Genomic DNA, 16,194 nt, shown 5'->3' on the forward strand with positions numbered 1-16,194 from the left:
GTGAACCCGGGAGGCGGAGCTTGCAGTGAGCCGAGATCGCGCCACTGCACCCCAGCCTGGGTGACACAGCGAGACTCCGTCTCAAAAAAAAAAAAAAAAAAGTCCAAACGGTCAAGGCCATAGATAAAAACAGGGACATCCACAGGCCCTGGCTGAGAGGAGGAGCGTACAGGGAGTGGTTCACGCACTCCACGGCCTTTAGAGTACCTTTTAATTCTCTCATTCTTCTCTAAAGTGTTCCTTGGTTTATCTATTACCATTTGTAGATTTTCATCTGTTCTTTTTTTTTTTTTTGAGATGGAGTTTTGTTCTTGTCACCCAGTCTGGGGAACAATGGCACCATCTCGGCTCACTGCAACCTGCGCCTCCCAAGTTCAAGCGATTCTCCTGACTCAGCCTCCCAAGTAGCTGGGATTACAGGAGCCCACCACCATGCCCGGCTAATCTTTTTTGCTTTTTAAAATTGTGAAATGCAGTATACACACAGAAAAGTGCGTGAACACACACATACATACCATTTAATAAATAATTATAAAGTGATCCACCTGCCTTGGCCTCCCAAAGTGCTGGGATTAGAGGCGTGAGCCACTGCACCTGGCCTCAGGAGAGGATTTGTGTTTTCTTCTGCCAATGTCCAGGGAAGCGAGATTTCCTATTTGCTTTAGACTAAAATCTATACTTAAATTTTTTGTTTATCGTAGGTAATATTAATTAGGGTTGTAATCCATGCAAGGGCCGACTATGGAAACGGTTTCTATGAACCATCCTTTGCTGAAGGCTGAAACCTCTTCGCCTCCTGGCAGAGTTCCTATTCAGGCCTTCTTGCAGTTAGTTCATCCTTGTGTTGAGAGCTGTGTTAGGGTTCTCCAAAGAGACGGAACCAGTAGGATGTAAACATAGATCCAGGACAGGAGAAGGACGCGGGGAGCTGGCGTTTGCAAGGGCGGAGGCCGAGAAGTCTGTGAGCGGGAGACCCGGGGACTCGGGTAGCCGGGCTCAGCCCAGGTCGGAAGGCCTCGGAAGCGGGGAAGCCGATGGCCCTCCGCACGACCCACCCCGAATCCTGCCTTGCCAGGTGTCTGGGAATTCCTGGCCAGCCCAGCTGACGCCTGACACTGGCCGCAACAGCAGGGCTGCTGTTAGCTGTCAGCCTCGGGCCCCAGGTCTAGCGGAGGTGTCTCCACTGCACGTGCACCCCGAGCGCGCCCGCCGCTCCCTGTTCTCGGGTTCAGCAAACGCCCGGGGAAAAGCAGAGTCTTAACATTCTCGGCTCCCGGTACCCAGACCTTGGGCTGACGTCCCTTGCTATTGGGTCAGCTCTTTGGAAAATATGTTTTAACTATTTCCATCACCATTTCCACTTGTTTTGTGCAGGAGAGTTGAACCCAAACCGTCGGGGTCGGGGCGGCGGGACCGGCTAAGGCGACTCCGCGGTGGGCCAGGCCCCGCCCCCTGACGTCATCTCACTCCCACCCAATCCCTCGCGCCTACCTGCCTCCCGGCCCCGCCCCCTCCCGCCCCTCAATCCCAGCGCTCAACTCTGCGGCCACGCCACGCCCCTTCCCGCCACCCAATCCCTGTGCTCGTCTCTGCGGCCAGGCCCCGCCCCTCCTCGCTTTTCACCCAATCCTAGCGCTCATTTCTGCGGCCGGGCCCCGCCCCCACCCGCCCCCGCCCAATCCCCGCGCGAACTCACGTCTGCCTGCTAGGCCGCCGTCTCCCGCGTCTGTGTCAGGCCCGGGGCGGGTCCGCGGCCGCGGCGGGAACATGGAGGAGCTGCTGAGGCGCGAGCTGGGCTGCGGCTCCGTCAGGGCCACGGGCCACACGGGGGGCGGGTGCATCAGCCAGGGCCGGAGCTACGACACGGACCGAGGACGAGTGTTCGTGAAAGTGAACCCCAAGGCGGAGGTCAGGCCGCGGGTCGGGCGGGCCGGGGGACCGGTCTCCGTCCGGGGAGGGTCGCGGGCCTCGGCGCGGGGCGCGGCCTGGGCTTCTCCCGCCGGAGGCCGGGGCTGGCTCTCGCGGGCCTGCCGCCGCCGCCCCTGGGGGAGAACCCTTTGCGCGGGGCGAGCGGTGAGCGGTGAACGGCGACGGCGGAAGCGTCCGGGGCGTCCGGACGAGTTTGCACCTGCGGGGAACTGTCCGGAGCAGGAACCGCGGCCGCCCCAGGCCTCCTGTTCCCCGTGAACTTTCTCCCGGGGGCGCTGCGGGCAATGGGGCGGGTCTGGCTGCTGCAGTCTTGCTCCCGGGGTTCGTGCCCTGCGGCGCTGGTTCCGTGGGGTCGTTCCAGCCGGTGAAGCTGGTTAAGTCCTCAGCTTACGGGGCTCTGGAGGTGCCCGTCCCCCGTGAGCCTCGCCAGTGCGTTGTGAAGCGGGGCGAAGGTGCTGCCCCCAGGCCAGCTGCTGCGTCTCACCACGCCCTGGCAGGCTCTGTCCTAATGTTAGATTCATTCTCTGGCCGGGCGCCGTGGCTCACGCCTGGAATCCCAGCACTTTGGGAGACCGAGGTGGGTGGATCACGAGGTCAGGAGTTCGAGACCAGCCTGGCCGACATGGTGAAACCCCGTCTGTACTAAAAATACAAAAATTAGCCGGGCGCAGTGGCGGGCGCCTGTAATCCCAGCTACTCGGGAGGCTGAGGCAGGAGAATCGCTTGAACCCAGGAGGCAAAGGTTGCAGTGAGCCGAGATTGCACCACTGCACTCCAGCCTGGGCAACAGAGCGAGACTCCATCTCAAAAAAAAAGAAAAAAAAATCATTCTCCTAGTTATTTACATTTAATTCCCAGGACTGAATCTCACCTTCCATGATGTGGGATCATCTTATTCTGGAACACGGATGTTCTCTCAAAACTCCCCTTCAAACCTTTGTTCTGGAGATATCAGCTACGGGTCAACCTGTGTGTGGCTTTTTTTTTTTTTTTTTGAGACGGAGTCTTGCCTTGTCGCCCAGGCTGGAGTGCAATGGTGCAGTCTCTCAACCTCTACTTCCCTAGTTCAAGTGATTTTCCTGCCTCAGCCTCCTGAGTATCTGGGACTACAGGTGTGCACTTAGCTAATTTTTGTATTTTTCAGTAGAGACGGGGTTTCACCATGTTGACCAGGCTGGTCTTGAACTCCTGACCTCAAGTGGTCCACCTGCCTTGGCCTCCCAAAGTGCTGGGATTACAGGCGTGAGCCACTGCACCCAGCCTAGGCCTGGCTAATTTTTAAATTTTTTGTAGACACAGGGTCTCACTATGTTGCCCAGGCTGATCCCAAATTCTTGGCCTCAAGCAACTCCTCTGCCTCGGCCTCCCAAAGTGCTGGGATTACAGGTGTGGAGCCACCTCACCCAACCCACAGTCCATTCTAAACACTTTATAAATATTATTGGGCCGGGCGCGGTGGCTCAAGCCTGTAATCCCAGCACTTTGGGAGGCCGAGACGGGCGGATCACGAGGTCAGGAGATCGAGACCATCCTGGCTAACACGGTGAAACCCCGTCTCTACTAAAAATACAAAAAACTAGCCGGGCGAGGTGGCGGGTGCCTGTAGTCCCAGCTACTCCGGAGGCTGAGGCAGGAGAATGGCGTAAACCTGGGAGGCGGAGCTTGCAGTGAGCTGAGATCCGGCCACTGCAGTCCAGCCCGGGCTACAGAGCAAGACTCCGTCTCAAAAAAAAAAAAAAAAAAAAATTATTATCACTCCTTAAGAGAGATAAGGTTACTGAGAAGATAAGCACTGTGTAAGCAAAATTTTCAAAACATTGTCTTTATAAAATAAAGGGAAAACTGGATCCTAGCTATACTTTTACTAGAGTAACTACTTGAGGAGAAAATAAGGGGTAATACTGAAAACAAAATGCAGAGAGAGGGGAAGGAGGGTCTGTGAACCAGCTAGAGGCCAAGGCTCCGCCACAGAAATACCCACCTGGATGTAGCCCTAAGTTTCTAACTAAAGCCAAGAACACTGATCTCCAGAGTAGACCCAAGGTACAATGAAGCATCAGCTGGGGTGCAGTAGTACAAAAGATTAACTTAAGGGAGGAGGATGGGAGAAAACCAATTACACAAGGATGTGAGGGACAAATAAGAATAATCAAGAGGAGGTCAGGCACAGTGGCTCACAGTGGCCTGTAATTCCAGCACTTTGGGAGGCCAAGGTGGGCAGATCACCTGAGGTCAGGAGTTCGAGACCAGCCTGGGCAACATGGTGAACCCCTGTCTCTACTAAAAATACAAAAATTAGCTGGGCGTGATGGCGTACGCCTATAATCCCAGCTACTCGCGAGGTTGAGGTATGAGAATTGCTTTAACCCAGGAGGTAGAGTTTGCAGTGAGCTGAGATTGTGCCATTGCACTCCAGCCTGGGTAACAGAGTGAGACTCTGTCTCAAAACAAAACAAAAAAGGGCTGGGCATGGTGGCTCACACCTGTAATCCCAGAACTTTGGGAGGCCGAGGAGGGCGGATCACCTGAGGTTGGGAGTTCAAGAACAGTCTGGCCAACATGGTGAAACCCCGTCTCTACTAAGAATACAAATTGGGCCGGGCGCGGTGGCTCAAGCCTGTAATCCCAGCACTTTGGGAGGCCGAGACGGACGGATCACGAGGTCAGGAGATCGAGCCCATCCTGGCTAACACGGTGAAACCCCGTCTCCACTAAAAAATACAAAAAATTAGCCGGGCGAAGTGGTGGGCGCCTGTAGTCCCAGCTACTCGGGAGGCTGAGGCAGGAGAATGGCGTGAACCCGGGAGGCGGAGCTTGCAGTGAGCTGAGATCCGGCCACTGCACTCCAGCCTCGGCAACAGAGCGAGACTCTGTCTCAGAAAAAAAAAAAAAAAAAAAGAGTACAAATTTAGGCCGGGCGTGGTGGCGCACCCCTGTAATCCCAGCTACTTGGGAAGGTGAAGGCAGGAGAATCGCTTGAACCTGGGAGGCGGAGGTTGCAGTGAGCCGAGATTGCGCCATTGTACTCCAGCCTGGGCAACAAGAGTGAAACTCCGTCTCAAAAAACAAACAAAAAAACAAAACCACCACAACAAAAATACAAAAATTAGCCGGGCATGGTGGTGCGCACCTATAATCCCAGCTACTCCGGAGGCTGAGGCAGGAGAATCACTTGAACGCGGGAGGTGGAGGTTGCAGTGAGCCGAGATTGCGCCATTGCACTCCAGCCTGCTGCGTGACAGAACGAGACTCCATCTCAAAAAAAAAGAGTGTTCCAAGCAGTGGTGACGTGGCAGCCGTGGTGGGGCGCTGAGGCTGAGGAGGTGGGGACTCTGAAGAACTGAAAGAAGGCTGAGACAGCTGGAAGTCAGGAGCATGAGAAGAGTGTGTGTGTCTGTGTGTATGTTGTGTGTCCATCTGTGTGTACATTGTGTGTTGTGTGTGTGTATTGTGTGTCTGTGTGTGTGTAAGAGTGGAGCCCCAGGTGAGGATAGGAGAGTGGGCAAGGCAGTGGTGTGTGTCGCAGGAGAAAAGGAAAGGCCGCTGGCCCTGACCTCTTCTGCAGGGATCACTGCTGTGTATGTTGTGTGTGTGTGTCTATGTGTATGTTGTGTCTGTATGTTGTGTGTGTATGGTGTATCTATGTCGTGTGTATGTGTGTGTATATGTTGTGTTTGTGTTGTGTGTGTATATGTTGTGTGTGTGTTGTGTGTATATGTTGTGTGTGTGCTGTGTGTCTGTGTATATGTTGTGTGTGTAGTATGTGTCTGTGTGTGTAAGGGCGGAACCTCAGGTGAGGATGGGAGAGTGGGCAGGGCAGTGGTGTGTGTAGCAGGAGGAAAAGAAAGGCCACTGGCTCTGACCTCTTCTGCAGGGATCACTGCTGTGTGGTGAGCAGGGGGACCAAAGGGAGGAGTCGCTATGGTCCTGGGGATTCGGATGGAAACGGCATCTCAAGATGAGGTGGTTTCCAGCGCTGGGTAGGAGGTGGCATAGAACTTGGTGGTGTGTGCAGGTGAAAAGTGACCCCAGGTCACTGGCATAGGCAGTCAGGGTGCCACCTGCAGCTGAGAGGCCGGGTGAGTCTGTGTCCTGTAGGTGGAACAGGACTGCAGTTGAGGTGTTGTCTGAGGACACTGACAGGTAACCCACGTTCGCAGTCCCGCTGTTGCCGGATCTGAGTGCCTTCGACTTTCCTCTCCCCAGAGAACCTCCCGATTCAACCATAGCACACAAATATAGTCCAACACTAGCAAGCTGAAGTCCTCTTCTTCCAGTGCAGCATCTGAACCTGTAGCCTACCCAGTTGGCAAGTGCCTTTGAAAACACTGTCCATGTATATGGAATCCTGTCAGGATAGTCTTGGTTTGAAGTTGTAATGCCAGAGGAAAACGTATCTACAGAACCTTCCCGGAAGTAACCTTGCCTCCCTCCATTTCCACTTCCTCTGGTATTTTTCTGACAGGCCAGAAGAATGTTTGAAGGTGAGATGGCAAGTTTAACTGCCATCCTGAAAACAAACACAGTGAGAGTGCCCAAGCCCATCAAGGTTCTGGATGCCCCAGGCGGTGGGAGCGTGCTGGTGATGGAGCATGTGGACATGAGGCATCTGAGCAGGTGCGTCTCCACAGCACCCCTCGGCTGGCTTTACTACCTGAGCAGGTGCCCTCCACACCAGCCCCAGGCCGGCTTTGTTATCTGAGCAGGTGTGTCTTCACACCACCCCCGGCTGGCTTTGTTATCTGAGCAGGTGTGTCTTCACACCAGCCCCGGCTGGCTTTGTTATCTGAGCAGGTGTGTCTTCACACCAGCCCCGGCTGGCTTCACGCCACCCCCTTGCCGGCTTTGTTATCTGAGCAGGTGCACCTTCACACCAGCCTCCAGCTGGCTTCACGCCACCCCCTTGCCGGCTTTGTTATCTGAGCAGGTGTGTCTTCACACCAGCCCCGGCTGGCTTTGTTATCTGAGCAGGTGTGTCTTCACACCAGCCCCGGCTGGCTTCACGCCACCCCCTTGCCGGCTTTGTTATCTGAGCAGGTGCACCTTCACACCAGCCTCCAGCTGGCTTCACGCCACCCCCTTGCCGGCTTTGTTATCTGAGCAGGTGTGTCTTCACACCAGCCCCGGCTGGCTTTGTTATCTGAGCAGGTGTGTCTTCACACCAGCCCCGGCTGGCTTCACGCCACCCCCTTGCCGGCTTTGTTATCTGAGCAGGTGTGTCTTCACACCACCCCCGGCTGGCTTTGTTATCTGAGCAGGTGTGTCTTCACACCAGCCCCGGCTGGCTTCACGCCACCCCCTTGCCGGCTTTGTTATCTGAGCAGGTGCACCTTCACACCAGCCTCCAGCTGGCTTTCTTTTCCACCGAGTGGTTTCTCTGATGACTGAAGCTTGTACTGGGGGCATCATTTTAAGGAGTGTGATGCATAGAGCCCGTGATTCCACATATCATGAGTTCTGCAGAATGAATGGCAGGCACTCTGCAACCAGGGGTGGAAGCAAGAGGAATCTCCCAGAGTGAGATACTGACCAAAGGCCTTGCTGCGGGCCGGGCACGGTGGCTCACGCCTGGAATCCCAACACTTCAGGAGGCTGAGGTGGGTGAATCACTTGAGGTCAGGAGTTTGAAACCAGCCAGGCCAACATGGTGAAACCCCATCTCTACCAAAAGTACAAAAATTAGCTGGGCATGGTGGCAGGCACCTCTAATTCCAGCTATTCAGGAGGCTGAGGCAGGAGAATCACTTGAACCCAGGAGGCAGAGGTTGCAGTGAGCTGAGATCGCACCACTGCACTCTAGCCTGGGCAATAGACTCGGTCTCAAAAAAGAGAGGAAAAAAAAAAAAACCCCACTGCAAACTCGGACGAGGCTGGGAAAGATCGTCAAATAATCAACACCTTTATCCCCCTCTTGCTTCACCAGAACCGACTTTCGGTCCTCAAAATGTCCGACCTACTAGCTGGACACGGTGGCTCACACCTGTAATCCCAGCACTTTGGGAGGCCAAGGTGGGCGGATGACTTGAGGTCAGAGTTTGAGACCAGCCTGGCCAACACAGTGAAACCCCGTCTTTAATAAAAATACAAAAAAATTAGCCAGGCATGGTGGCGGGCGCCTGTAATCCCAGCTACTCAGGAGGCTGAGGCAGGAGAATTGCTTGCACCTGGGAGGTGGAGCTTGCAGTGAGCTGAGATCATGCCACTGTGCTCCAGCCTGGGCGACAGAGTGAGACTCCATCTCGAAAAGAAAAACCCTCTCTGTGTGTCCTGAGACTGAGCAGTGGGTGTGTTGCCTTTTTCTGTGTATCGTTTGTTTAGTTGCTGCCTTTTGATTTGACAGTCATGCTGCAAAGCTTGGAGCCCAGCTGGCCGATTTACACCTTGAGAACAAGAAGCGTGGAGAGACGCTCCTGAAAGAGGCGGGCACAGTGGGTATGGCACTGCGGGGGCCGTGGGTGCTCCTGCCTAGAGGAGGACGTTCAGCCAGGGTGGGCTCAGGTGGGGCCGTGCAGCAGCCACAGGAGGGTCGGACGTGGGCTGATGCCAGAGCAAGGGAACGTCAGCCTCGAGCCGCATCTCACAGTGCACTGAACACGGTGAATGTGATGTGTCTGTTGGTCCTAAATGTATTTGAAAGACAAAACATTTGCTGGAAGCGAGACGCGCCTAGTGTTACGGTTGCTTTTACCTCTCCTTCCCGGGAAGAGTGTAAGCAGAGGCTCTCTGGCTTTCTATAAAAAGCCAGAGCTTGGACCACAGGGTCTGTTCCTGTAAAACAGTCATGCTTGAGGCTCAGAATTACAGCCATCGTGTCTGACCTTTCTAGAGCGTAACGCGCTGTCAGGATTGAGGGAATTTTCCGGTATTGTAATCTGCTGACATTTGGAATCTGTGCACAGCCCATGTGGTAAATGTGGGCAGATTAGCTCACGATCGGAACAGATCACCAAGGGTCTGCTGCAAGAGACGTGCTGTTAGACAGTCTGTTCTGTGAGGGTCCATGACGGGTCCCCCAGGCTGCCTGTGTGGCGAGGATCCGCTGAGAGGCCCCCCAGTCGCCTGTCCTGCCCCTTCCTCCAGTCTTACGGAGTGCAGTCCATTGGGATTTTTCTTGAGTTAGGGAGACTGCAGAGGAGTGAGCTTGTTTCTTTTCTTTTTCTTTCTTTTTTTTTGAGATGGAGTTTCGCTCTTGTCCGCAGGCTGGAGTGCAGTGGCACAATCTCAGCTCACTGCAACCTCTGCCTCCTGGGTTCAAGCGATTTTCCTCCCTCAGCCTCTCAAGTAGCTGGGATTACAGGCGCCTGTCACCACGTCCAGCTAATTTTTGTGTTTTTAGTAGAGATGGAATTTCACCATGTCGGCCAGGCTGGTCTCGAACTCCTGACCTTGGGTGATCCGCCCACCTCAGCCTCCCAAAGTGCTGGGATTACAGGCACAAGCCACTGCACCCTGCATGAGAATATTTCAAAGCACAGTAGTTTATTTGACATACATGGCACCAGGTTTGCCACTGAGAGCCATCCTTTCTGATGGATTGGGGGCAGATTCTTTTTCCTCTTTATTTTTTATTTATTTTGTTTGTTTGTTTGTTTTATTTTTTATTTTTTATTATTTTTATTATTTTTATTTTTTTATTTTTTTATTTTTTTTGAGACGGAGTCTCGCTCTGTCACCCAGGCTGGAGTGCAGTGGCCGGATCTCAGCTCACTGCAAGCTCCGCCTCCCGGGTTCACGCCATTCTCCCGCCTCAGCCTCCCGAGTAGCTGGGACTACAGGCACCCGCTGCCTCGCCCGGCTAGTTTTTTTTTTGTATTTTTTAGTAGAGACGGGGTTTCACCGCTTTAGCCAGGATGGTCTCGATCTCCTGACCTCGTGATTCGCCCGTCTCGGCCTCTCAAAGTGCTGGGATTACAGGCTTGAGCCACCGCGCCCGGCCTATTTATTTTTTTTGAAACAGAGTTTTGCTCTTGTTCCCCAGACTGGAGTGTATTAGCGTGACCTCGGGTCACCGTAACCTCCGCCTCCTGGGTTCAAGCGATTCTCCTGCCTTAGCCTCCCTAGTGGCTGGGATTATAGGCGCCTGCCACCATGCCTGGCTAATTTTTCTTTTTTTTTTTTTTTTTTTTGAGACGGAGTCTGGCTCTGTCGCCCGGGCTGGAGTGCAGTGGCCGGATCTCAGCTCACTGCAAGCTCCGCCTCCCGGATTTACGCCTTTCTCCTGCCTCAGCCTCCCGAGTAGCTGGGACTACAGGCGCCCGCCACCTTGCCCGGCTAGTTTTTTGTATTTTTTTTTTTTTTAGTAGAGACGGGGTTTCGCCGTGTTAGCCAGGATGGTCTCGATCTCCTGACCTCGTGATCCGCCCGTCTCGGCCTCCCAAAGTGCTGGGATTACAGGCTTGAGCCACCGCGCCTGGCCGCCTGGCTAATTTTTCTGTTCAGTAGAGACGGGGTTTCACCATGTTGGGCAGGCCGGTCTCAAACTGCTGACCTCTGGTGATCCGCCAACCTCAGCCTCCCAAAGTGTCTTTTTCCTCTTTAAGAACATCCTCCTCTTTTTTCTCCTGTCACAGTGTGGTCCTCCCCCACACCCCTGCGTGTCCTGTTGGGATGTGAGACAGGTCCCCTGAGAGGTGCCCGCAGGCTCCCTGTCCTGTGCGTGTCCTCTGGTGCCGCTACTTGGGAGCAGCTAGCGTCTTTGATGCTGACGTCTGCTGGAGCAGGCTCTGTTCGGGGTGTTCGGTGAGCTGGTGGAGACCCAGGCCCTGTGTGTCTCTGGCAGGGGCATAAGCTGGCAGGTGCTCACTGAGGTTGTGTCTGAAGGTGACTCAGTTTAGAGAGTGGGCGCTGGGATCCCTTGGAACTAATTTTCTTTCTTGTTTTTCTTTTGCTTGCCAGGGAGAGGAGGTGGGCGGGAGGAACGGCCCTTTGTGGACCAGTTTGGGTTTGACGTGGTGACGTGCTGTGGATACCTCCCCCAGGTGAGTGCACAGCGTTCACCTCTATTTCACAATCAGGTCAGCAGTTCGGACACAAGGGTCGGGGGAACACACCCCCTTCCTTTTTTGGTGAGCTTTAGTAAAAGTATTTGCACCGTTTTTTCTTTGCTGATGTTTGAGAGGTTGACGTGAGATTGACCCACCTGATATGCTAGGTAAGCATGAAGAAACGGAGGAGGAGCAGCAAGTTAGGAGCTGGATTTCCAGGTGGGTGAAAATGAGGGAATTTCACAGATGTTTTGTTTTAGGTATACTAAACTCTCCAAGAGGGTGCACTGACAAGGGCTTGTTAGCTTTTGGTTGTATGATTTGATGGTTGCTTCCCTCCACGTTTCAGCCCGGGGAGTGCTGCCCGATGCCCAGCACGTGTGGCGTGGACAGGGCTCCCGTCCTATCCTCCTCCGGAGGATACAGATGAACCTAGAAAACTTCCGGGGTTTCCTGGTGGGCACAGGGGCAGTAGAAAGACTTTGAAATGGGGAAGGTTGTCCAGAAACCTGCTTGGGGCGGGGAGTGGCGTTCTCTGGTCCTGCCTGCTCTGGGGGGTTTTTAGCCAGCTCTGCCCCTTCCTCTCGTGGCTGTACTCACACTATGTGTGTGCACGTGTGTGTGTGCATATGTGTATGTTGCACATGTGTGTGCGCATGACTGCGTGATGCATGATGTTGGCATCCTGTGCTACTCCAGTCTTGTGTGTCTGTCTCCCTTCCCTCCTGGGTGGTGAGCACCTGTGTCCTGGATGTCCCCTCTCAGGGTCCTTCTCAGCGGGCTCCATGTGACTTTTCCCGTCACCACTGTACGGGGAGAGGCTGTCTGGACAGACGTCAGAAGTGACCCATGGGTTCGGGGCAGGTCAGCCAGCTCTGGCCTCGGTACTCCAGTGTGAGTGGAAATTAAGAGGAAATGTTAGCCAGTTGCTTTAGCAGGAAAAAAAACAATTTTTTTTTTTTTTAATATATAAAAGCCCTGGTGGCTCTTGCCTGTAATTCCAGCACTTTGGGAGGCTGAGGTGGGAGGATCGCGTGAGCCCAGGAGTTCCAGACCAGCCTGGCCAACATGGCGAAACCCCCTCTCTAGTAAAAATACAAAAAAATGAGCCGGGTGTGGTGGTGCGTGCCCGTAGTTCCAGCCACTTGGAAGGCTGAGGTGGGAGGATTTTGCTTAAGCCTGGAAGTTCAGGCTGCAGTGAGCCGAGATCGTGCCACTGCACTCCAGCTTGGGTAATGGAGCAAGACTTTGTCTCACAAAAATGAAGAAAGAAAGAAAATGTTCTGGGCTGGGCATGGTGGCTTTTGCCTGTAATCCCAGCACTTTGGGAGGCTAAGGTGGGCAGATCACCTGAAGTCAGGAGTTTGAGACCAGCTTGAGCAACATGGCAAAACCCCGTCTCTCCTAAAAATACAAAAAAATTAGCCGGGCCTGGTGGCTCACGCCTGTAATCCCAGCTACTCAGGAGGCTGAGGCAGGAGAATTGCTTGAACCTGGGAGACGGAGATTGCAGTGAGCTAAAATCACACCACTGCACTCCAGCCTGGGTGACAGGAGTGAAACTTCATCTCAAAAAAGAAAAAGAAAAAAAGTAAAAAGTAGTACAGTGAGATATCTTTTGTTACATATTGAACCTGTAAAGACCAAAAAGTGTGTTGCATGTGTGCCAGCCAGAGTACAAGGGAGCAGGCACCGTGGCACCCTGTGACGCGAGTGTGATTTGGGGCAGTGATCTTTATGGAGAGGAACTTGGCGACGCCTATCAAAAAAATTTTAAATTTAGTTTTAATTTTAATTTTAAAAGATAGAGTCTCACTCTGTTGCCCAGGCTGGAGTGTAGTGGCCGGATCTCAGCTCACTGCAAGCTCCGCCTCCTGGGTTTACGCCATTCTCCTGCCTCAGCCTCCCGAGTAGCTGGGACTACAGGCACCCACCACCTCGCCCGGCTAGTTTTTTGTATTTTTTAGTAGAGACGGGGTTTCACCGTGTTAGCCAGGATGGTCTCGATCTCTGACCTCGTGATCCGCCCGTCTCGGCCTCCCAAAGTGCTGGGATTACAGGCTTGAGCCACCGCGCCCAGCCTCAAATTTTTTAAAAAAAATTATTAATTTATTTTTTGAAATGGAGCCTCGCTGTCACCCAGGCTAGAGTGTGGTGGTGCGATCTTGGCTCGCGGCAACCTCCAGCTTCCGGGTTCAATCAGTTCTCCTGCCTCAGCCTCCTGTGTATCTGGGAGTACAGGCGCCCGCCACCACATCTGGCTAATTTTTGTATTTTTAGTACAGACGAGGTTTCACCATGTTGGCCAGGCTGGTCTCCAACTCCTGACCTCAAGCGATCTGCCCGCCTTGGCCTCCCAAAGTGCTGGGATTACAGGCCTGAGCCATTGCACCTGGCCCCTCTTTCAAAATTTTAAATGGACTTATGCTCTGACCCAGTAATTATCCTTCAGGGTTTATTCTACAGGCATATTGACACGTATGCAAAATGGCACAGACACAAGGGTATTTGCTGCACCACTCTTGGTACTATGACAAGGAAAATCCAGAGGACCGCTGGGTGAAGTTCTGGTGCATCATCTGATGAACTGTTGTCAGCTGCTACAAAACAACGTAAAGAAAGCAGGAGTAGGGCCGGGTGCGGCGGCCCACGCCCGTAATCCCAGCACTTTGGGAGGCCGAGGCGGGTGGATCACCTGAGGTCAGGAGTTTGAGACCAGCCTGACCAACATGGCGAAACCCTGTCTCTACTAAAAATACAAAAAAATTAGCCGGGCATGGTGGCACGCGCCTGTAATCCCAGCTACTTGGGAGGCTGAGGCAGGAGAATCGCTTAGAACCCAGGAGGCGGAGGTTGCAGTGAGCCGAGATCGCGCCCCTGCACTCCAGCCTGGGTGATGAGAGCGAAACTCCATCTCAAAAAAAAAAGAAAGAAAATGTTCTAGAAGGCTCTTCATTCTTGGAAGGCTGCAGAGCGGATCCTGAAGCATCTCCGTGCTTCCCACTGCTCCTGGGATAGGATCTGAGGTCTCAGCATGTCCATGAGACTCCAGTTCCCCCCGGGATGTGGTTCCCCCCTCAGCCTCCTGTGACTGCCACCCCTTCCACGTGCCGCCCCTGCAGCCCTCTCCACTTTCAGATCCTTGTGGGTAGCTGAGCTCTCCCTCACTTCTGGCATTTTCCAGTGAACTCTGCTTTTGCTTTTGCTGTTACTGTGCAGGTGAATGACTGGCAGGAGGACTGGGTTGTGTTCTATGCCCGGCAGCGCATTCAGCCCCAGATGGACATGGTGGAGAAGGAATCTGGGGACAGGGAGGCCCTCCAGCTTTGGTCTGCTCTGCAGGTGAGCGGGGCTTCACTGCACGCCCAGCACCTGCCACACGCCCGTCTTGCCTGAGGTCGGGGAGGTGCCAGGGCAGGTGAGGCCACCTCTGAGTCTGGTTCTGGATGGGAAGCGGGTGCCTGGCGGTGTCCTATCCGCTGTGCCTGGGCTGGGGGCAGGCACCTGGAGCGGTGCTTAGGGAAACATGGGCACTCCTCGTGCATGCTTTGATCAATTTGCTGAGGCTCCATTTTCCTCCCTGCAGTTAAAGATCCCTGACCTGTTCCGTGACCTGCAGATCATCCCAGCCTTGCTCCACGGGGATCTCTGGGGTGGAAACGTAGCAGAGGATTCCTCTGGGCCGGTCATTTTTGACCCAGCTTCTTTCTACGGCCACTCGGAATATGAGCTGGCAATAGCTGGCATGTTTGGGGGCTTTAGCAGCTCCTTTTACTCTGCCTACCACGGCAAAATCCCCAAGGCCCCAGGATTCGAGAAGCGCCTTCAGTTGTATCAGCTGTTTCACTACCTGAACCACTGGAATCATTTTGGATCGGGGTACAGAGGGTCCTCCCTGAACATCATGAGGAATCTGGTCAAGTGAGTGGGCCTTGCTCAGGAAGGGGCCTCAGAGGTTTCTCCACAGTCCTCTTCAGGGCAAATTCTTGTTTTTTCACATGGTCGGAGTAGCTTTAGACCAACGCAGTAGCTTGTTTCCAAGCCTTGCAAAGTATATAATACATGAGAGGAAAGGTTTCGTCATCCCAGCGCTGACCACTTTGTGGGGGTTTGTAGGTAGAGGGAGCCGCGCTGGAGGCAGGGTGTGAACAGAGGGATGTGTGGAGTGTGGGTGACTCTGAGCCCCACTGCCGCTGCAAGGTGGAGAAACTAAGTGATCTCCCGTGGGGCGGGAGAGGGTGTCTGGTGTGCAGGGAGGTGGCCAGTGCTCCTGGGCACTGCCGCTCGTAGGGCACCTTCCCGCCGCTCCTCCCTGCTCTCCTGTACCGGAGTGTCTGAGCTGTCTACGTGGATGCTTCTTGGTTGGCCAGACTTGGGCGTAGACGTGAAACCATCTTACTAAAAGCATCTTAAAATGACCAGTTCCAAAATCAAGTATATTCCCGCTTCTTCCTGCATGATCCCTGGGCTCTGCCACAGGCTGAGCAAGTCTGTAAACAGACTCTGGGAGAGACCAAGCCGCTGGCCGTAGGGTGTCCTTGGGTAAATCCAGGAGTCTTCATTGCTTCTGTTATGACCCCGTCTCTGCCGTTTTCTAAAGCTTGCTGAGTTGTCATTCCTTTGCAACATTAAAATACGTACTGAACTAATATTTTTCCTTCCCTCAGTATTGTAGTAATGAGAAATATTTCATGAATGGCATTGATGCTAATAAATCCTTTGCGCAAAAATTTGAATAAACTTTCAGTGGTTTCAATAATGTACAAGATTGTATATTTCCCTCATTTATTGTAATTCAATATTTAGTTGTTTGCTGAAAAACTTTTGTAATAATATTTTGTGACAATAAACAGGCACAACTAGTGATTTTGTTGTTTTTAGAGACAGGGTCTTGTTCTGTTGCCCAGGCTGTAGTGCAGTGGCATGATCATAGCTCACTGCAGCCTCCACCCCCCAGGTTCTAGCAGTCCTCCCATCTCAGCCTCTCAAGTAGCTGGAACTACAGGCGTGTACACCACACCCAGCTACTTTTTGTATTTTTAGTAGAGACGAGGTTTTACCATGTTGCCCAGGCTGGTCTCGAACTCCTGAGCTCAAGCAATCCTCCCGAGTGCTGGGATTACAGGCCTAAGCCACCATGCCTGACCCAACTGCCCGGCCCTGCCCTGCCTGTCAGAGTCTCACTCTTTCCAAGCTGGAGTAGTGCGATGGTGCGATCTTGGCTCGCTTCAACCTGCGCCCTCCACCTTCTGGGCTCAAGCAGTTGTTATGTCTCAGCCTC

The 16,194-nt window shown here is 53.5% G+C and overlaps 1 protein-coding gene across 1 annotated transcript; it reads left to right on the forward strand.

The window, feature by feature from the left end:
- Nucleotides 1–1,681: 1,681 nt before the first annotated feature.
- FN3KRP (fructosamine 3 kinase related protein) lies at nt 1,682–15,779 on the forward strand. Its single transcript, XM_008013381.3, has 6 exons — nt 1,682–1,908; nt 6,395–6,546; nt 8,270–8,361; nt 10,825–10,907; nt 14,133–14,255; nt 14,500–15,779. Exons 1-6 carry the CDS (start codon nt 1,768–1,770, stop codon nt 14,836–14,838), a joined length of 930 nt encoding a protein of 309 aa, XP_008011572.1. The 5' UTR covers nt 1,682–1,767; the 3' UTR covers nt 14,839–15,779.
- The last annotated feature ends 415 nt before the right edge of the window (nt 15,780–16,194 follow it).

Source organism: Chlorocebus sabaeus, chromosome 16 (genome assembly GCF_047675955.1).
Source record: "Chlorocebus sabaeus isolate Y175 chromosome 16, mChlSab1.0.hap1, whole genome shotgun sequence".
NCBI lineage: Eukaryota > Metazoa > Chordata > Mammalia > Primates > Cercopithecidae > Chlorocebus > Chlorocebus sabaeus.